A 22,050-nucleotide genomic window follows, 5' to 3' on the forward strand; every position below is an offset into this window, starting at 1 on the left:
CCTTACAAAAGCGAGCAATGAATCCTTCGTGCGTTCACTTCTGCCTTGGTATGCCAATTTTCGTCCGTCCTGACAAATCCTTTGTGTCGGACAGCTCCCTGATTGCGTGCGCTGGATATAGAAACGATAGAATTCTTTTCGTTGGCTTATCATTGTTTGCACTGCACAGAAGAGCCTAGGAGTCCGTATCTAATCTGATTGGAAGCAGAGTCCGAGTCGAACTGGGTGCCAGGAGCAGGCGTTGCCCCTACTCTCAAAAAAGAAAAAGGAGCAGGCGTTACCGTCTATTCTCAAAAAAGAAAAAGGGCGGACACAAGACTCGCTCTTTGAGCTTGAGCCGATACTTGTCGTCACATGGCTGGGCTGACCTCTCATGTATCTTCCTTTGTATAAACTTTATACAGTCGTATATTCACTTTAACTTCAATTCACAAGCCCTTCCATATAGTATTTGTGTTTAGAATTATCTCCAATAATGTTTCACTTTGGTTCCACTTTATTATCATCATTTGAACTCGTTTCAAAAAAAAATTATCATCATTTATACCAAAATTATATTTAGCATGCAGCCCTGTTTTAGCATGAAATTTGGTTCAAACACCACGTATAGTAGAGAAATTAGATGAAAAAGAGGTGGTACTTGCGTGTTCTCCTTTGGATGTTTCTCCTTTACTTGCAAAACAAAAATGAACACGACACGTACAGTCATGTTTTCCCAAATCAAACTCCAAATGCCAAACCTAGAGCAAAGTTGGTGGTACTTGCATTTTTCTCCTGTAGGTCTGACTAGGTGGCTGGTTATTGTCACCACCCCATCACCACCGCAACCCTACCCAGCATGTGGCGCTATCACTTTAATTATTATCGAGCTCAGTTTGCACACAAATTTAAACTCTATCTTGAAAATATTTGATGTTCATGGGTTAGAGATGTAGTAATTTTTTTTTATTACCCGTAGCAACGCACGGACATTATGCTAGTAAACACTAATGAACAAGCTTAGAGTCATGGTGTACACCTCAATCGAATTCGAATGCCTATTTATTTATTTTATATTTATATAATTTCTTCAATTCAAATCTGGTTAATTTTTATTGAAGAAATTGTTTCATATTAAAAAATTCACTCAATATATAACTTTATTGATAAACAGAGTATTATGTAAATATATAAATACATGTCTTTGGTACTACTTGTTCACAGTGAATCTTACTGTTTACACTTTACAGCAAAATTGTACGCCACCACCAGCAGGTTCTGTGCCTCTGTTCCCGTTCCCCCTGCTGAACACTTCACTGCTCATCCTTTGCTTCCCATTTCCGGCCGCCGGAATGCCGGATTCCACTCTCTCCCCCCTCCGCTGTCCGTGCCCGTGTTCTTGCCGCGGCCGTGCTCGCGGGCTCATCCGTACGGCTCCCACCCTACGTGATCGCTGCGCCCCCGGAGGACCGGACTCCGGGAGCATCTGCGTCTGCATCCCATCGCCTTCCGTCTCGAGCTACTCCGGCTTGTTGGTGGTTTAAGGTGTATCCCCCTTCCATTCCTCCTCGGCGTCTACGGCAGCTCGCAAGATCTGCCCGCGCTGGACGTTGCGGCCGTTACAGAGGTTAGTCCCACTCTTGCTACTGCCAATTCCCCTCATTTCCCCCTCTATTACTGCACACAATACATTAATTTGGTGATTGCTTCGATCCAAGCCTAGGTTTTGAGTATCCAAATGTTTAATTCACCTTTGCACGTTGCGGAGATTTTTCCAAATATTAGTGCCAGCGATTTCTTGTTTGTGGCAGCATTCCTCTGGTTCCCATTCTCAGTTCTCACCGTGCGCCCCCAGATCGTTCCCATCTCGTTCAAACTTGTAGATCTTTCATCGTGACACAGAGAAACCTGTGCTCAAGCATAATGTATCTAGAGCGGCATTGTAAATAACAACAATGGACAGAATCAAATCAGCGAGATGGATGGCAATAAAGTTATAACAATGAACTGTTCTTTCACAGGACCAAACGGGAGCATACACAATCCAACTCTAGCGTATTGCAGAAGCATGGTACAAGTAGGGGATTACAATCAATCAGGTAAATGTTCACACACAAACAAGTAAACCACCACCCACAAACATTACATATTTAAAAACAGAGGTAGCATATCTGAATCCTCACAGCTCAGTGGTTTCTCATTACTCACATTGGCATATTGGGATGCTGAGATGGGATGAGTGCTGTAGCATCTCCCACGATAGATGAAAGGGTCTTGTAATTGGTCATCTCATCTGCCCTAGAAGTCAGAAGCACAGCCAGTTCCAGTCCTCTCATGGTCTCCTCTGCATCTTTCAGTTTATGGCCAATGTTTTTCTCCAGGAAGTATGTGACATAACCTGGCTTGGTCCGCATAACCCATGTGCACAACTTTGTTACTGACTTAATCATCGTTAGATAATCAACTGAGGTCCCTTTTCCCAACGAAGGACCAACCGAATCCTTAATGCATATTTCTATTATCTCCTTGAGCTTCTCCACGACCTCAGGTTCGGAAAGGGAAATATTTGAAACTGCTGCATCGAAATCACTTGCATCGATCAGTCTTTCACACATCTGCACAGCAAGGCCTAGGAAGGCTACCAGTGATTTCCTCCTGCCAGGTTCAATTGGTGTATCAGCCATCTGGTGATTTTGAACGTTGTCACTGTGAACATTCCTGTTTTGCCTATCGGCATGAAAAGTCGTGGGAACATTGACGAGAAATTGAAATCCTCTTGATAATATTCTGTAATAACAAGTTATGGGAAAGATGAGAACTTGGAATCCTCTTGATAATATTCCTTGAACTAAGCCTTGGTTGTGCCCTTCACGTCTTTCATCTTGTGAACCTGGCGCCTGGTTCTGGGAAGTAGTGTTGCTGTTATGTTCTCTGGTTGCCGGCGATGAAGTGCCAAGGCAGGGGAACAGATACTGCTGCATTGTTCTAGCTGGTCGCTGGTTGTTCCCATAGTCTCCTAAACACTGTGATGGGTCTATGCAAGGCAAACAAAACTGCAGGATAACTAGACCTCGGCTTCGGTTGTGCTCGAGAGAATCCGATTGATTTGCGTCCATTTCTTGATCAATGTCGCATATAACTTTGAGCACCTGTGATGTCAAAATAAAAGTATATAAAAGAAGAATCTTTTGGGTTTAGGACCATTAAATGTTTTCATTCTAGAATATACAATGCAATTAAATTGCTTTAACATGGATCAACAATACACTTATAAAATTCTAGGGGCATAATACGAACCCATTAAGTATAGATTTTTCTCAGAACACATTCTCATGGTAACATGATTTCAGTTTTAAATAAGTGTATATTGCATTATAAACTGATCTGAGACTGTAAATAGATGAAGGTATAGTGATCCCTGGGTGCAGGAATTCTATAATAAACAGAGCGCAGCCTAATTTATGATAACGAACAAACATCAGAAGATATATTTTAGGGATACCTCGTGCAGAATTGTCTTGGCTGATGTGAGATGCTCCCTTTGATCAGCACGACAATCAATACAGAATTGCCTCAACAGTTGTGCTATGGCAGTTCGATATGATTTGTTGCTCCTATCAGCAAGCATATCGGAGAGCTTCTGAACAACTGAATGAGCTGTCCCTGTGTTGCCATTCATGATCGTCGCACAATACGACGTACAAGCTATTGCCAACAATGCCAGTGCTTTCCCTGCAGTTTTCCTGAGATAACTCTCATTGTGATCATTGAAGAATAATCCTATCAAGAAATTGATGAAATTAACCATGGCTTCATCTCCAACAGTGTCTCTGGTGGTATTAGCCAAAGCTAGCTTTGTAAGTATCTTTATTGCTGGAACCTTTAGCTCGTTGTACCTTTGGTCATCTTGCAAGATTGGGCGGATGCTATTCGCTTCAAATTGATTTCTATGAATCTCCTGGAGTATATTTCTGTTGATTTCATCTGTCCCCTTGACAAGCTTGCTCAGAACTTGCAGTGAATGTTTTGCTATTTGAATTGCGGTATCATCATGGCTGAAGACTTTATACATCTTATTACTAACAGGCGCAGTGATCTTGGAGAAGAGACTCTTGGTTTCATATATCTTTGAGCAGTTGTCCGGATTTCCAGCAAGCTTGGCAAGGATCATCAGGCCATGAATTATCAGAGGTTTGCTCTTTTCTCCATCGGATGTGTTGGGAGACTGGTTTCTTTCCTGTTGGTCAACGTCAATTGTTATCTGCTGACCATTGCTAACAGTGTTAGCTGTTGTTGATATCTTCACCAAATAGGGGTCCAACAAGGATGATATGGACTCGGTTGCTCTGTCTATGTCACTTAACCTCAAATCGCTAGCAAGCAGTGTGACAATCTGTGCTAGGTGTACTTTGCTCTCTTCACCAATGGTACTTTTTGAGCTGAGCAGAGCAAGCATCGTGGCAATACAATCAGGTGAGGATTGAATGTGGGCAAGCGCTCTTGCTTTATGAGCTTGAGGGGCATCTTTGTATGTCAACGTGTGGAGCACTAGGACTCCAGAAATGCGGTCTTGACTATACTTGGATTGCAGCAAATCTACTGCAAAGGTAACCAGTTTCCTGTTGATGGTGTTCAACACCCCTGTTTTGATGCAGGCACTTGAGGTTCTGTTGATATATTTATCAATCAGTTTCTTGTCCATGCCTTCAAACTGATACTGTGAGCACACTCGATTTCTCTCTACCAAGCGGACCGACAGAATGACTAGCCAAATCAGGAACAATCCCCCTTGGGCAAGCACCAAAGCATAGAAGAAGATGAGTGCACGCAACAAATTGGAATTGCTGCCGCGGTAATTGTTCCGCGTAATAATGATCACGAGGCGAAAGATGGAGAGGCCGATGCAGCTGGATGCTGCGACAAGCGGGAGGAGCAGTAGGCCTAATGTTAACAAGGCCATAAAGCTTATCAGATCCCATGCACTTCCAAATCCCAGCATGATGTAGTACACGATATTTTGGCCTGACGCATCGCCCGTTAACGGCCTTCGTCGACCCCATCGCGTGAAGTGCTCGGCTCCCAATTCTAGGAAGGCCGGCGGAACTTGGGCAAAAAATTTTGCTTCAGTGTTTGAGTTTACGCCCACGACCCTGTTAGTCAGCAAATGCAACCACGAACTAATCAGCCTTGACTACATAATGTTTAGGTCTTTAGGACCTGTATTTAGGCTTCAGCGGTCAGCCTAAAAAAGTCAGAGCTCTGATCTGAAAAACCGATGGTTTTTTCTTGGGAGCCTTCAACTATCATAAAAATCTTATTTTTATTTTTCAACTACAAAATTGGATAACAGCTCATCCACTGTCCAAACTGGGCAAATTTGGGATGAGTCTCCTCTGCAATACTGCAGAGGGACTCGTCCTATTGACATGTGGGTCCTGGTGCTGTGCGGCCCGTATGTTAGTGAGAGCGACTCCCTCTGCAGAGGAACTGCTTCCCAAATTTGGCCACCTTGGGTGGTTTCGAAGATAGTTTTCTATTTTGTGAAAATTAAAGAAATTCAAGTTAATCTAAAAAATATAAATAAATTATTTTAAAAAAGAAAAAATATAAAAAAGTCCCAACATCTTTCTAAAATGGAACTGAGTACTCTACTTGTCATTTATTTTAATTTTAATTTATTTCTATTTTGAGCTTCTTTATGTTTACAATTTGAATAAATAAGATCTAAATAGATCACTAATACATTTTTTTATATTTTTTATTTAGAATAAATTAGTTTTGAATTTTTTATCAAATCAATTTATAAAAAAATGTTAAAAAAATTGAAAAATCACCACTGAAATCATCTAAGGAGCTAAATTTGCATGGTTTCAACATTTAGATGGCCCTTATTATCTAGTTTTATAATTGTGGTTTTATAGTTGAGGATTGAAAATTAGACTATCATAATAGTTTGAGAATAAAAATTAAACTTTTATCTTATTAGTTTTATGTTGGTAATTGGTTCCTGGTCCAAGTAGGGGAGCCTACACCCTAAAGTATTAGGATGGACCGAGATACTCTACGGTTCAAAATATAGGTGGTTTAGACAATTGATATAGTCTACTACGTGAAGTTTTAATCACTGCTACAGAAAGGGGCTTTGATCCTTTATATTTGTCCTGACAAATATTGGACCCGGGATCAAAGAATATTTTAGTCCTGGTTCCAAAGACTAGGGACGAAAGAGCTCTTTAGTCCCGGTTGGAGCCACCAACCCGAACTAAAAGTCCATCTTTAGTCTTGATTGGTGGCTCCAACCGGGACTAAAAGTCCATCCTTAGTCTCGATTGGTGGCTCCAACCGGGACTAAAGAGCCCAACCTTTTAGTCCCGGTTGGTAACACCAACCCGGACTAAAGGACCGGTTGGTGTTACCAACCCAGACTACCCCTCCAGTGATAGTTCAAAAGGAAGACATCCTATATTGAGTCACATGTGCTGCATAGGTGGGTTTGGCAAGATAATTGTGCGCAAGGCCAGAGGTGTTGGGATCGGCTTTTGTCCTGAAAGCCTAGTCTCGGTTCCAAAATCGGGACAAAAGACAGTTTGGAATCGGGACAAAATGCGCAATCTGTAGTAGTGAATACACAATTTATATAGAATAAAGCATCCGCGAAATACAAGAATTAGGTGCGTGGGTGCAAATTACTCCAAGAACTTGTAATCCACTTAATTCAATGCAAGAACTTGATACTTTGGTGCTTATACGGTTCAAATGCCGCCACCCCATGCCTATAATGCACATTTCTTGCTCTCTAGAACAAGAAACTTAGGGCTAATTTGGTAAGCTCCAACTGATTATGATTCTCTATAGGAGCTAGTTCTCTAACATAAGTGATTCTCTATGATTAACTTTATGAAAAAACAGATTCAGTGTGCGAAGTGAATAAAAAGCTACTTTTTTCAGCTCCCGGCTTCTTAGTCCATTTCAGGGAATCACTCCACAAAATCAGTATAGAATCACTTCTTAAAAACCTATTTGGTAGAATTTTTCCTAAATTCAATCTAGAAGCTGCTCTGGGTTTAAAGGTCAGAATATTTTGAGGATACAGATTATGCCTATTAGATGGGCAGCGTGCAGGCTTATTGTGCAAGCCAAAGGGCATCCGAGACAGTGACATCCGTCTACAACACCGTCTACAAGCATAAAATATATCAAGACTGACATCCGAGAGCATGGAGTAGCCAAACAAACAAGTCTCTCCTAATAAAGCCTTTGTGTAATCTGGCCTCGGACGAGCGGGATTGCTCTTGAAAATTTTCGAATACTGCATATACTGGTTTAGGGCCTGTTTGCATATACCAACAGTTTACGGCATGAGCAAAAGTTGAGTTCTAAACTTTAGCATATATTAGCACTAATACACATGTTAAAATTTTTAAATCTTGACTAAAGTTTAGTCCACCTCATTAGCACTCTCGTTTGGATCCAAATAGAACCTTTAGAAAGATGAGTTGGGATGAGGCATGAAGGTATGAAGCTTCATTCTTACTTGGAAGCCTGGACGAAGACGATACCCGTGATTACCCAGAAATCAGCCTTATGTAGAGAAGTCGAGAAGCCTCCGAGCAAGACGACGGTGGCCCAGATGAAGGCGAGGGTGCCGACCCCCGTGGCAAGGATCTGCACGAACACTTCGGATACCAAGCAGATATTGAGCCGCAGCTCCGGTACCGGTAACTCCTCATCGGAAGTGTCCCCGCTGGTAGCTCGTTCCAGATCAAGCCCTCGAGCGCCCTGAAGTTGGAGGGATTCCTTGAGAGCACTCGCTAATACGGCCCAAACCCTGGCCCCAACACAACCCACAAGCGCCTCCAGCATGTTAATTATGTTCTCGCTACACACGCCGTCAAGACCAGGAACCCCTCTCTAAGTGATGGGCCGATCTGACACCCGACGATCTAATACTCATTTGAGCATCAATTGTTGAATAACAACAACCCTAGCTCTTACATACAAAGGCCCTGTTTAGTTCCACGGGCTGTAAACTCAAAAAAAGTTTGTGAGGGAATTTTACCAATTTGAAGTACTAAATGAAGTCTATTTACAAAACTTTTTGTACAGATGGGTTGTAAATCGCGAGACGAATCTAATGATGTTAATTAATCCATGATTAATTAATAATTAGCGGATGGTACTGTAGCATCACTGTTGCAAATCATGGATTAAGTAGGCTCATTAGATTCGTCTCGCGATTTACAGCTCATCCATGCAAAAAGTTTTGTAAATAGGCTTCATTTAGTACTTCAAATTAGCAAAATTCCTTCGCAAAATTTTGCGTTTTTGCGTTTACGGGGTGGGAACTAAACATGGCCAAAATAAAGTGGTGCACCAACATCAAGAAGAAGAAAAAACTAAATAATCTGAACCTAAAGGATCAACTTGCAATAGTTTAGCAAGTCAATATGACATTGCAGGAGCACTCACTGTCCAAGTGCTCATCGAATATCTGCAAGTTTTGGAATTTGGTGCAAAACCAAACAGTTGATGATCTGGCAGGGCTGAGGACCGTTTCTTGTGGAAGTGGACGGCTGACCACCGCTTCACCGCAGCTTCGGCCTACCAAATTTTTCTTTATCGATCAGCATCCGATTCTGGGGGCAAAGCTGCTCAAGAAAACAAAGGCGGACAAGGACGTTCAGTACGGGAGATGGAGACTTCGCCGTGTGCCCTAGGGCACGCGGCGAAGTTTTCACCGAGGGTGGCCGATGGTGAGGGCAGCCACAGGCACGGCAAATGCCGCGTTTGCCGTGTGCCTTATTCCGGCCACACGTGTGTTTTTGTAGGTACACGGTGAAGAAAATTAACGAGACAGCGTGACCCTGGACGGACGGCGTCGAGGTGAGTTCGCCGTGTGCCAAGGGACCCAGCACATGGCGAAGACGATGACTTTGCCGTGTGCCTCAGGAGGCGGCACACGGCAAAGCCGTGGGAGGGGCCCAGCGGCAGACCGGCTTCGCCGTGTGTGTGGACTTGAGGCACACGGCAAAAATAATGCCTTCGCCGTGTGCTTGGCCTGCGGCACACGGCAAAGCTTGGTCAATTCACCGTGGCACACGGCGAAATAATTCCCAGGCCATCCCAAATGGTCACTTTGCCGTGTGTCATGGCACACAGCAAAGTGACCATAGAAACCCTATTTTTTTTATTTTTTCACGTATAAAGGACCCCACTCAAACATATATCACAGATATAAGACACCGTATCCTATGAAAACCAAATCTTTTGTGCAAACTATGAAAACTCCAACGGAGGCCACTGGATCCCCATCCGAGGGCACTGGATAGAGGTGGGGAAATTTTGCATTTTCACGCCCGCCTCTCCCCACCCTTGCCTGTCAGTTTTGCATTTGCCCCCTGCTTCCGTTCCCCCCACGCGCCGTCCGCCTCCGTTCCGTCTCCCTCCGTCACGAGCGCATCGCGCCCATGTTTCGTCTTCCCCACAACGCCGCCGCCGCCTTCCGTGGAGCGGCCACCAGCGCCGCCGCCCTCGTCGCAAGGCCATGGAGGCCGGCCTCCAACTCCAATGGAAACGCCGCCCAACAGCCATGAAGCCGGTGGCTGCTCCATGGAGTCCGCTCACATGGACCAAAAATGGTTCTGAGGTCCCAACTTTACTGTTTGCTGGTCTCACTAATCTTATTGTTTCCTGAAATTTATTCTGAACAATGCCTGTAACTACTGACCATATTATTTGGTGGTCTCATATTTGTAAGTGCTATTGCTCTTCAGATGATGATAATGACAAGGATTACCTTATCTCGGATAGGAGATAACAGATAGCAACCCAGATTGCAAGAGCACTTGAATTTGTCCATCTTGGTAGTGTGACCCACTTTGTGATTCATGGAGATAAACAAGACCAAAATGTAGTTGGCACTAGCTACTTGTATGCTGCTTTTTTTCATTTTTTGTACATTGAAAGGCTTGATATTTTGTAATCCAGAGATGATATTTTGTAATTTGACACTAGAACTTGTAATCCAGAGATGGCTGACAGAACTGCCGTCGTGTGGGTGATGTATATTGACTATGATGATTGTTTCTTTCACTCTGTGCCAACCTGGAAGTTTTGATCAGATACTTGGCTGATGGTCAGTCTGATGTCAACTTGAGGACGATAGTACTTCAGGAATCAGAATGCCACGCAACAAGTTTCATGGCATTAGTTGTTTCAAAGGACACAGTACCAACCAAACTATATGAAGAATAGAAAAAAGACTGTGTCCAGTGTATGGAACTGAAGCAATCAGATGCCTGTAGCTTTCTTTCCAAGTTTCCAACAGTACAGTGAGAAGAGACATAATGATTGTTTAAAAACATTCTGCATACAGTATATTGCTTAACAGAAAAAAGATGAGCCCAAAACATAACAGTACTGATTACAAAATGATAGAACACGCAAGAATCTGTATCACACAATTCAATCTCATTTTCAAGTTACAAAATCCGTACATCAATGTGAAAGTGATCGGTGCTCTAGTCTAAGAGGGGAAGGGGGTGACTTAGGCTCTCTAAAAACTTTAACTTATGGCTCCAACTAGTTTGCACATAAAATTAAACTATTGCATGCTATCTAGATGTGCAACTACGGTTCTTCTAGTATGAAACCCTCATCCCAAAAGAGTTTAGCAACCTATAGCCAATCCTATCAAGAAACTACTCTATGAAAGTAAAGGCACAAATGTTGCGATATGAAATGCGGAAGCTTAAAGAGAGGGATGAGATGAAGCAAACTCTTGACGCGAGGATTTATCTCGTGGTTCGGATTGCCACAAAGGCGCCCCTACATCCACGTTGTTGAAGCACTCATAAAGAGTATAGCTTCCTGGCAATCAAGTCTCTTCCGTGAATACAATCACGGTCACCTTGATCCCGATTTCCACTAAGGGAGATTGTCCACAAAGGAGGGGTCTCCGTCCCCCGCACAAAGTTGTCAATGCCGCTCCACACCAAGCCGGAGGGTCGTTGACGTGACAGCGAGCCACCAATGCTCCAAGGAGGCCGGCGCACCAAAATACAAGTTTGATTCACTCTAGAACCAGCCACAAGGATCTCAACCTTGCTTGCTCACTCACTTAGGAGCTAACCTAGCACTAACACTTACAAATCTTGTGCTAAGGACTAAGGATTTGATCTTTATGCTCTTGGATGGCTTGGAGGTGTTCTTGGATATGTGTGTGATGTCTTGGGACTCCAGCAAACTTCAAATGGTCGGGAGAACTCATATATATAGACCAAACACTTGAACTAGCCGTTAGGAGCCGTTGGGCACTTTTCTGCGTAGGCATCGAAACTTCCAGTGCAGGGGCATCGGTTCTTGAAGCGTCCCCTCATTAGAAAAGACTTAAATATGATACAAATATCAGTCCCAGGAGGCTGATAACACATTTATTACATCAGATCATACATCGCCGTACAACTCTACGCGGTAATGGGTAGTGAAGCGCCACTATCGCGAGGATAACAACTAAAACCCACACAACAACATTAACTATGAAGAGGTCATCAGAGTCTTGCGCCATACGGAGCTTCCTGCGAGTGACCCTATCCACAGGCAAGGTTGGGTGCAGGATGGAACCCCTACTCAACGTCTTCGAGAACGAAGTCTGGATCTTCCACTATAAAAATTAGGAAAGGGGTGAGTACAAACATACTCAGCAAGTCCAACCACACCCACGGATGAGGTATAAAAAGAATATAATATACAGGGTAAATCAAGGATAAGGCTAGGGTTTAATTATGACAAGATGGATATCTCCCTTCCTTGCTCAACCACACAGGTACGAGTACACCATTCGGCAATTCACACAGATTTGCCATCCATTCCATCTAACTCATCTTTTGAAAATTTCACATTTTCTCTTCCCACACACTCACACATTTTCCTTTTATAAAACAAGTTGTACCGTGTTTAAGGTCCTAAGCGTTCTAGCAGCGATTAATGTCCAAACAGATCACATTCAGACATTAATCTAGGTGGTCAAGAAATAGTTATAACAAATCAAGGGGTGGCTATCCAACCATGTTTTCAGCAGTCAAAACATATGCAGTTTTGTAAAACAGGCCAATAGGTTGTGTTTATAAAAATTGGGACAAAACATGCATCAAAGGATGGGATTGGACTTGCCGTTCTCAAAGCCTTACAGGAAGTCCTGATCGAGGTACTGTCCTTTGGGTTCGGGGTCGCACACTTGCTCGCGATACTGCTCGTCGACGGGTTCTCTTTCGTTCACACCGTGATCTACGACGCACAAAAACAAGCACACAATTAAGAAAAAGAAGTAAAGATTTTATCGTTGAGCTCGAATCGGAAACAATTAAGATATGGAGACAGGAGTAATATTTTTGGGCGGTTTTCTAATGGCATGGCCAAAACTATATTAGAACAGGCGTGGTAAAGTTTCGGGTCAACCGGAGAATGTTTGACGCATGAAATAACGAGTTAAAGAAGGGTTCAGGGGTTAAATAAGGATTCAGTGAATTGTTTGTAATTATTTTGGGAGAGAAAGGACTTGGTTGCTATTTCTAGAAATACACGGGTTACTCTAAAAAAGGGCAGGGATATATTTAGAATTAAGTTTACACGGTAGAGGGGTTTATTCTTTAAAAGGGAAAAGAAGGAGGTCTCTTTTGGAAAAAGATCTAAAGGGGAAAGGGTTCATAAAAGAAAAGAAAGAAGGGCAGGGGCCTAAAGGCAAAATCGCCTTCCTTCTTCCTCTCCCCCATGACCAAAACAGAGGAGGGGGAGGGAGCGATGGTGGCGCTGATTCCCGGCGAGCCAGGGCAAGGCGGCGGTCATGGAGGGGGCAAAGGCACGAGGGGGTCGAGGGATTTTGATTCCCCCTCCTATCTCGGGCTAGGGCGAAGCGAGGCTGCGGCGCCACGAGGGCCGGCGGGCGGCGGCGCTGTGGGGCGCGGCGGCGGCCAGGGCTAGGGGGAAACGATGAGGGGAGCGAGGGCATCCTAGTGCCCTTCTCACCTTGGGCTGGGATGGAGAGAGAAGGTGCGCCCACGGTGGCCGGCGGGTGGCGGCCAGAGCTGTGTGTGGCGGCGGCGCTGGGAGCTTGGGGAGGCGGCTAGCAGTGGCGGGGTGAGTGGTGGTGGTGGTGGTGGGTGACGTCGAGGCCTATTTATAGGCGTTGGAAGGTGGTGGGGAGGAGGGGCGCCGGTGGTGGCCGGTGAGCTCGTCGGGGCGGCCTTAATGGCGGCGGGACCGGTGGTGGCGCTGTGCTGCGCGGTGTCGAGGCGAGCACAGGCGATGGGATGGCTCGGGCAGAGGCCGAGCGGCGCGCCGGGCACTGCAGGCGTGTGGGGTGCGTCGGTGCAGTGTGCGCGTGTGCGTGGGCAGGGCACAAGAACGGCCGGCGGCGAAGGCGGGCACAGGAAGGCGGTGGCGGGGCTAATCAGCGGGCGGCGCGGCGAGCATCGGGGTCGCGTGGAACGCGTGCGGCGGCACAGGGCGCGCGTGCGGCCAGGGAGCAGAGAGAAGAAGGAAGAAGGGAGAAGGAGGGAAAAAGGAAGAAGGGAGAAGGAGGGAAAAAGGAAGGAAAAAAAGAAAGAAAAGGGAAGAAAAGAAGGAGAGAGAGAAAGAAAAAGAAACGGGAAAAAGAAAAAAGGGAGAGAGAGAAAAAGAGAGAGAGAGATTCGCGGCGGAATTCACGGAGGCGACCGCGGCCGGACGATCACGCGCGCCGGTCGGCGACGCGCGGTGCGTTGCGCGGAACGAGGAAAGAAAAGGGAGACGGGACGACATTTGAATTCGGGTGTCGGGACGGCGAAAAATCGCCGGGGAGGTTTACGGGGAATTTGGAGTTCGGACAGAAAGCGATTCGAGCTCAGCGACGAAAAAAAGTTTTGAAAATTATTTTTAGTGCGTGATTTAATTTAGTGAATTTTTGGGATGTCACAGTTCTTTCGGTCACACTGCGCTCTGAAGTAGCCATTGGCTTCTCTGACACGGCTGTAGCAACTTTTTGGGACCATCGGTTAAACCGATGCTAGGGCGTCGGTTCTTCCGGTGATACATGATCTTCTCGTAGCCGTTGCACCTTGCTGACATCATTGCACCGATGCATTGTTCCGATGGGCATTGGTTCTTCCGGTGTTGAAGGCTTAGCTGCTGCATGCTTGACATCGTCTCTGGACAATTGAACCGATGCTTCTGAGTGGACCGTCGGTTAAACCGGTGCTACTGAGTGTTCCTCACTTGGCTCAATAAGCACATCCAATTGCACCGATGCATGGGGCGTCGTTGTATCCGGCAACCATCGGATGCAGCGATGGTATGGCGTCGGTTAAACCGGTGCAGCTAATTCTGCACTGCTTCGTCCAATTTGTCGCGGGGATCATTTGGATGCTTGAAATATATTCTGGATTTTTGCTATGCTTTGACATCTCTACGACGGATTGGACTTGACATCTTGATGGTGGATTGGACATGGCATCTCGACGATAGATTGGACATTACGTCTTGACGACGAATTAGACGTGTTGAATTGTATCCATGGGACCTAATATCTTCTACAAGTGTGATCTCACAAATTCATTAGTCCCATTGATTATGTTGTCACTCAATCACCAAAATCACAAACAATGGCCTAGAAGGGGCCATGTTCCTTACACAGTGTCAATCTCAGCTGCTAAATCTTGATACTATTCTCTGTAACTAAATTGGAAAAACTAGTTTACAAATCTAGATTTGCAGACCAGGCAATGTGTACTGCCTGGTTGCCTGGTTCAATTGTCACACCCATGGTTCTTCTTCCTAATATAAGCTTCCTCTGATGGGCTTACAACAGATTTCAGGCTGAACAAAGAATGGACATCTTCTGGTGTTCTTCCCACCATCAGTTAAGCAGCACGTTCACAAGCCAGCTGAAGCAAAACATCCATTTTGAGAAAGTCGGCGGCCTGAAAATCAGATGCAGCATATAAAGTGAGAGGAAGATTCTTTATTGAAGATGGAAGCAGCAAATTCTACCTGAGAAAAACAGTCCATCTTTGCCAGTAATTTTTGCAAGCACGCAATTTGGAGATGGTCCTCATATTTTTGCAAGCACGCAATTTGCCAGTAATTTGCAGCAAATATTTGGAGATGGTCTCACCGGGATGAGGGCGACGAGTAGAACAATACTGTATGCGTCCCGTCTAGTCCACCATGGTCTGCCCGCATGCACTTCTTGCACCTACACGTGCAGTTCCCTATTTGTTGGAGCTTTTCAGGCTCGCAGCGCTTTCGGCTCCAGAATTCAGCGCCGGGCGCCACGCGTCCCCAGAAGCACGGAGAGAGCTCCAGGAGGCAGTAGCCCTTAAGAAACCCGATTTGAAAGATGTCATCTCGTTAATTACAAACATCACGTGAACGTGTTAGGCCTTCCACAACGTGTAGCTTTACTAGTGATGATTGAAACGTCATGTTATAAGTGATGACTATTTCACTTGTAACACCGCTTGGAAACCAAAATACAATTAAAAATCCCAAACTTATCTCCTCTCTCTCCTTCCCTCCAAAACGCATGTAGCGTATTTTAATCAGCAAGCATCGGTGCACGTTTTTGCACGGAAGCCACACAGATTTTATTAGGCATTGGGTGCCGCATGGTTTTCTCTTTTGATGTATTTCTCTTGTCATGACATTATTGTGTTTTACCCTCTGAAATAGTCCTAGCGCTAGATTTCCCACGTTTTTAAAGCAATTTCCCAATGTTATATGGGTAATTGTACTAGCGTTGGGGATATATGGTCCTAGCACAAACCCATGTGATATACCGTTATATACTTAGATTGCTACGATGATACGCTGAAGGGGCTGCAGGTATAGATGGCACTTCAGGTACTCCCAGCAGGTGATTCGAATGAGACCGTCCCGTCTACGGCAAAAAACACACACACACACATACACTTGAGGTACACTTCATTGCAGGCAGTGGGCGATACGTCGTCTACCCCACATCGCAGCCTTGGCAAAGCACCGGTGTGCCCAGTGCTGGATCTGACGAGCCGCGAACTCTCTCCGGCCTCCACACGAGGCTCATAAGCGGCGGGGCCGGCGCCGGCGAGGCAGGGAGGCCACCTTGACGGTTGCAGCCACGGTTCGCTGGGGTCTATTCACCGCATATGCGAGTGGAATCGATCCACTCGCAGATGCCGGTGCCTAGGGGCGGACCCCAGAATTTGGACTTTTGGGTATTCAAAAATTTTAAAGGGCCAAAATTTTTTGGCACTCGGTATGCCGCTGTGCAGCTGTTCCACGCAGCTGTGCCCGGCCGTCCTACACTGTGCGTTGGCCCTGTCCACCCGCTAGGCCGCCGCCTCTACCCGCTGCCACTGCCAGCCCACAAATAGATTACCGCGGACAACGTGCGTGCCCCGCGCTTCGTTACCGGCCACGGCGCCGCCCTCCTCGGCCAGGACCGAGGCGCCCGCTCGGTGGCCGCCCCGCTCTGCATTGCGTTCGAGGACGAGGAGTATGGCTTCCTCGGCGGGGATGCCAGGGAGGTGGTGGACATTGTAACATCCAGGTGTTAATTAATCCTAATTAAATTTAATCAGGGTTATTAGTTTCAAACCTACACATTAAACCATAAGTTAGCGATCTTCTTGTCTGCCTGGTCGGACCGGTCTAATCGGTAGGGGCAACCGATCTGACCGGTTGAAGCTGGGTCAACTGTTTCTTGTTGTTGGACCCCACGACATTTAAATCTCTCTCTCTCTCTCTCTTCCTCATCAGTTCACCCACCTTCCCCAGCTCCCTCACGCTCTCTCCCGAGCTCTCCCTCACCCAAACCCTAAACTCCCCTGAATCCAAGGCCAAGGAAAGATCAAACCGGCGTGGGGAAGCTTCTTCTTCGCGATTCCCTCTCTGGGGAGCAGCGGATCTAAGTTCTTCGCGGGGGAAAAGCTCATCCAAGATATTTTAGCTTGTGATGGTCGATCTCTAGTTCTAGATGATTTTAGGTGATTCCCTCTAGTCAAACACGTCCAATTGTATCTCTGAACTAGTGTCTAGAAAGGTTTTGGATGTGGTGGGCGATTTTCGCCGTGCCCAGACTTTCAGTTTCGGTCTGGGTAGGACCGGTGGCATGGTTGGATTAAATTGGACCGGTCTGACCGGTGTGGGTCTCCGGTCTGACCGATATAGCAGAGGCTGAGCAGAGTTTAATAAGAGTCGGTTAGTGCTTATAGTTAGAAATTATGTTGGTTAGTGGTTACCTGTTAAATTTTATAAATCATGCATGCATTCTCATATCATATGCATATGCACACGTGTAGCAGCCGCGGCAGAGGAGATGATATACGAGGTGGTTGCGGAGCCACAGGAGCCGTAGGGGCAAGCCCCGTAGCAGGAGATTCGTGGGGAGTTGGCCCAAGGTCCAACTGACCCTAGTGCTGAGCAGCAGACTCAAGGTAAGCCCCAGTGCATGTCCTATTATTTTAAATTATGACTCACTATATATGTATATATTACTTATGCATTACGTTTTCGGAGTTGTTTGAAACCTTAGTTGCATGATCCCTAGGTTTTCCTGGGCCTTATACTAGTATGGATAGGTCGTTAGCACTGCTATGCTTAATAGGGCTCGATAGAAGCCGAGTGATATTTCTGTCACTCGCGAGATATAGGATGTCCTTATATTACAGTATATGGTTTACTATATTTGAGATGGTATGAATAGTAATTGGAGATCGGACGGGGAATGCTGATGATATATAGGTATGGCAGCAGGATAGGGTTCCTGGGTGTCTTAGCCCCGTCTGAGTCAGTTAAGGACCGTACCGTTGTTGGCCCTATTGATCATGTTTGAATTGTACTAACCGCATGCCAGGAGTAGGAGGTAGTCAAAACCGGTAAGCCGAGTACTGCCTTGCTTCGAAAGTACAGAAACCCGCACCCAACTCCTAGGGTAGTCAAGTGGCTGCGGAGAAAAGGGGTTGCATATATTCACCTTTGGTGGTCTCACGTAGGGCTCGGCTGACTATATGTCATTGGGCTGGTTCCTGTAGTTCGATGCGGGGAGGGGAATGGTTGGCATGTATAGTCCGACGGGGCAAAAGCGTGCCTTGTTGGTTAGGTTCACCTTACAAGGTTAAATCGGATCGATTCACCGTCAGTCGCTCTCGGATATGAGCACCTTGGTCACTGTGTCACATCGTAGTTTTATGTTGAATTGATAATGATATTTTTGGTTATGAATACATTGTATTATTATTTATTTCTCCACCATGATTGCTATAGTTGGTTTATGTAAATATTAGATTATGGCTAATTTACATAGAATCTGGAGCTAAAATAATAAAAATAAGAAATTACTTTAGTCATTTTTTCTGCAAAATAACCACCAGCTAAATGCCTTGCATGTCTAGATATGTGGGCTAAGTATACCCACTGGTCGGGTAAGTCTTGCTGAGTATTAGTTGCTCAGGTTTGTTGCCACCCAAAATTTATTTCATGACACCCCGACGTCGACTTCTGTCCCTGCTGTGTCAAATTCATCCGTCGTGATGCAGAGGGGTGGGAGGTGGTGGACCGAGACCCTTAGGCTAGGAGTTTGTTGAGTTGCACACTTGCGGGCTGAGGGTGCAACCTGTCTGTTTTGGTTGGACCGGTCTGACCGGTGGGCTTCGTAGGGGTCTCCATGCAGACTGGTCTGACTGGTTGGATGAACCGGTCTGACCGGTTGTGTAGTGGCTGAACACTAAAGTAGTTGTAGGTTGTTTTTCGTTTAAGCTGGGCTACCCTATTGTAACATTTGTAAATTATCGAGTTATGTAAACTTTGTAAATTTTTTGTATTTGAACTTGGTTTGTAAAAAGTTTGTATTATATTATGCAGTGTTGTTGTATTTTCAAGTATTTGTCGTGCTTGTACCATCTACGCCCGCTTTCGCGTGGGACTACCGGTGTTGTTTCGATCGGGCCGTGGGTTGAGAAAGGACCGTCAAATTAAACTATTAAGCTAATGTGCCTGATGTGTTCAAATGACGACCATTACGCTTAATTTAGAGTTCAAATTAAACCATTAAACTAATGTGCCTGATGTGTTCAAATGATGACCATTACGCTTAATTTAGAGTTTTAAATTTGGCGGTTCCGTCAAAGACATGTGTGGCTCTCCTACGCGTCGCGTACCACGCCAATGGCGCGCTGCAGCGCTGCTCGCACCAGGCCACTACCAAACCCTCACGGTGGCGGTGGCGCCGGCGGCAGAGGTGGAGGCCGCATCGTCGGCTGCGGCAGGGGCGGAGATGGCGTTCGTGGTGGTGGCGGTGCTCTGCTCGGTGCAGTCACGCGTGCAGCAAGCTGCGGCGTAGGTGGTTCGCGCACCAGGGTCTGTGCACGTTGTGGCGATTAGCGAGACCAAACCAGTGCCCATCATTCGCGGCATCAACGCGGGCCACCTTGGGCGAGAATTACGTCTAGGAGCTCATCGACAAGGCGCCTAGGTTGGCTTGGATTGCTCACGAGTCTAACAGCAAAATCTTGCCTTTGGTCTCCTCGCTATAGGAATTGCTGGTTAGAACATTGAATCAGAGTCAACAGCTTGTTGATTAAGCTTGGTGCTAAGATCTTGTAAGCCTGCAGGTGGAGCTCCATGGGGAGCCTGGGAGGGGGATTGGGTCTTGGCAAACCAGTTTGACGACTCATTTTTAAGTCTTTTCGGGGTATATGGGCTGGTGGTGAAGGAGGGAAGTTGGACTGCTGAGATTTTTTGAGCCAAAAGAGAGACTGAGACACTAGTAGTTTGGTTTGTTGTGTTACTTTTGTTTTTTAATCACATACATAGAGTACTCTATATATACCAAATTTTTGTCCAAAAATAATGGGTATTCAATTGAATACTTTTGAATTCAATTGGGCCCGCCCCTGCCGGTGCCCACGTGTGCCTCCGCCCGCCTCCGTAGTCTCCGTCTCCGCCAGCTTCCGCATCCGCCTCCGGCCGTCTCCACTCCGCCTCCGGGCCGCCTCCGCCTCTGCCTTCCAGCCTCCGTATCCGGTCGCCTCCGCATCCGCCTTCGCCCGCCTCTGTCTCCAGTCGTCAGATCTTGTCGGAGAAGAAAAACAATGCTGGTGCTTGAGGTGGAAGATGAATAGTGTCACGGGCCCACCTGCAGCGACGGTGACGGTGGGTGAGTACCGCAAGCAGGGATTCGTGGGAGCCCCCGTTTAGAGATTCGGCCAAGAGATGAACATGTTGTAGACTCCTGCGGTAACTTGTGAGAGAACAAAGAACACACGGAGGATTTTTACCCAGGCTCAAGCCTCCCGGAGGATAACATGCACACGTATATTTTATGGTTGTGTATAAATCAGAGAATACATGGGCAGAGCTCGTGCACAAACTTTGTAATCTTCATTGGGGGGAAAAGAAGTCGTCTCCTTTTCCTGCCCCGGTTCTCCTCTTTTATAGCTCAAGAGGGATCACCACATCGGGCTGTGTGTCCATTGAAGAATAAGTGAGGTGTCATCCCTACAGTTGACGTGCTCAACATGCACGCCCATAGCCTGCGCTGACCTCTGACGGGTGTCATTCCATTCTGGGTACCTGCACACCTCCTTCTCATTATTCATTGCATGCATACATGCGCGTGCAGGTGCATGTATTTGGATGAGCTTGCATACAGCCCATGCATGCAAGCATGTGACTAGAGCTATTTCATTGGAACTCGTGACCAAATGGGCTAAAGAGAAAGAGAATGGAGTACTTTTTTAATGACCCCGGGATGGTGGTGGGCATGCACATCGGGATGGTGGTGCATGCATCCCGGGGTGCATGGCATATGCATATGCACCCGAGGTGCCCACCTGTTGGGGGCATGCATGCATACATTTGTCCACCCACTTGCCTTCCCACGGTGAGAAGGAGAGAGAGCACATGCTTTGCCTCTTTCTTCATGTCACGTCATTTTTTTGTTTGTGTTATCCTGACACGTGCATGCGTGCAGGCTATCTTCCTGCACTCTTGCAGGAGCTGTTTAGTAATATCTGCTCTGGAAGCTGTCATAGTGTTTCCTTAGAGCCGAAGGAAGCTCGCCTGTGTCACCGGATCCTCCGAGCTGCACCCTGGGACGTGGGATTAGGTGAGCCTGATCCCGAGGTGGACAGTAGCACCCCGGGATCCTTCGAGCTGAATCCCGAGACGTGGGATCAGATGGGCCCATCTCTTAACTTACTTCTTTGTGCATCTTGTCGGTTGAGCCTCTCCATGAGTCGTCTGTTAAGAATACCCCCGTTCCCTGTTCGCTGACAGACGGCGCATCGTCTTGTGCGCGCGCGATGAATAGACACCCCCAATTGAGATTCATTGATGTACGGTACGGGACTTGAAAGTCCCTGATGTGTGGGCCCCATACATTTCGGACCCACGTGTCAGTGCCTTTAAGTATGCCACTTAATCCCCCCACCCACCCACCGCGGCGAGCCGCAAGTTAGGCTTGGCCACCTGCTCGACTATTTGAAGACCACGTCCTATTGAAGATGTGTGCATTCTAGTCTAGTGTAACCGTTGCTTACTTTAATTTCGTCCCTTGATGAATGGTCTACCACAAACGCTGTCTGCGTGCAGCTATTCGTATTTCTCGTATAATGCCGGGTACAATTTTCCAATTGAAAAAAATGACTTTTTATCTGGAAACCCAAAATGGTCTAAGGTTGAGGCAAGTTGGTATTTACATAACACTGTTCGCTCCTTTTCTTGAAAAAATGTCGTTTTATTAGCTCTCGCCGTAGGACATCTTTGTTGGAGACTTGGAGTTAATTACGTAACAATTTCTCATAAAAACATTACTTCCTCTTGTTCAAAAATTTATTGTTTTGCGACATTCTTCAAATTACTCATTGGAGCAATAACTTTTAGACAATTGTAGCGTCTCTTTTTTTCCTAGTCTTGCCTTCTTTGATTGTGTCATCAACTTGCTTTTTTTTCATGCATGCACATTTCACATTAGATTAATTGATGTACCCTATTAATCTTTATTAATTCTTGTGCTCGACTCTAAAACAACAAGTATTGTGACCTAGGGAGTTCTCG

The 22,050-nt window shown here is 46.0% G+C and overlaps 1 protein-coding gene and 1 long non-coding RNA gene across 2 annotated transcripts; one reads left to right on the forward strand and one right to left on the reverse strand.

Annotated features, from left to right (window-relative positions):
- The first annotated feature begins 1,255 nt into the window (after positions 1–1,255).
- Positions 1,256–4,680, forward strand: LOC120705998. The gene is made up of 3 exons (XR_005688148.1): positions 1,256–1,606; positions 3,380–3,836; positions 4,066–4,680. It is a non-coding gene; the product is annotated as an uncharacterized LOC120705998 (long non-coding RNA).
- Positions 1,942–7,959, reverse strand: LOC120705997. Its single transcript, XM_039990560.1, has 3 exons — positions 7,514–7,959; positions 3,482–5,129; positions 1,942–3,128 (listed from the first exon to the last, which is right to left on the reverse strand). Exons 1-3 carry the CDS (start codon positions 7,840–7,842, stop codon positions 2,184–2,186), a joined length of 2,922 nt encoding a protein of 973 aa, XP_039846494.1. The 5' UTR covers positions 7,843–7,959; the 3' UTR covers positions 1,942–2,183.
- Positions 7,960–22,050: the final 14,091 nt, after the last annotated feature.

This window comes from Panicum virgatum, chromosome 5K (assembly GCF_016808335.1).
Source record: "Panicum virgatum strain AP13 chromosome 5K, P.virgatum_v5, whole genome shotgun sequence".
In the NCBI taxonomy this organism is placed as follows: domain Eukaryota; kingdom Viridiplantae; phylum Streptophyta; class Magnoliopsida; order Poales; family Poaceae; genus Panicum; species Panicum virgatum.

Coding starts and splice junctions, on each gene's coding strand:
- LOC120705997 (XM_039990560.1), bottom strand. CDS start 7,842: ATGCTGGAGGCGCTTGTGGGTTGTGTTGGGGCCAGGGTTTGGGCCGTA. Junction 5,130..7,513: donor GTCTTCGTCCAGGCTTCCAA/GTAAGAATGAAG, acceptor GCTGACTAACAG/GGTCGTGGGCGTAAACTCAA. Junction 3,129..3,481: donor CCAAGACAATTCTGCACGAG/GTATCCCTAAAA, acceptor TTGACATCACAG/GTGCTCAAAGTTATATGCGA.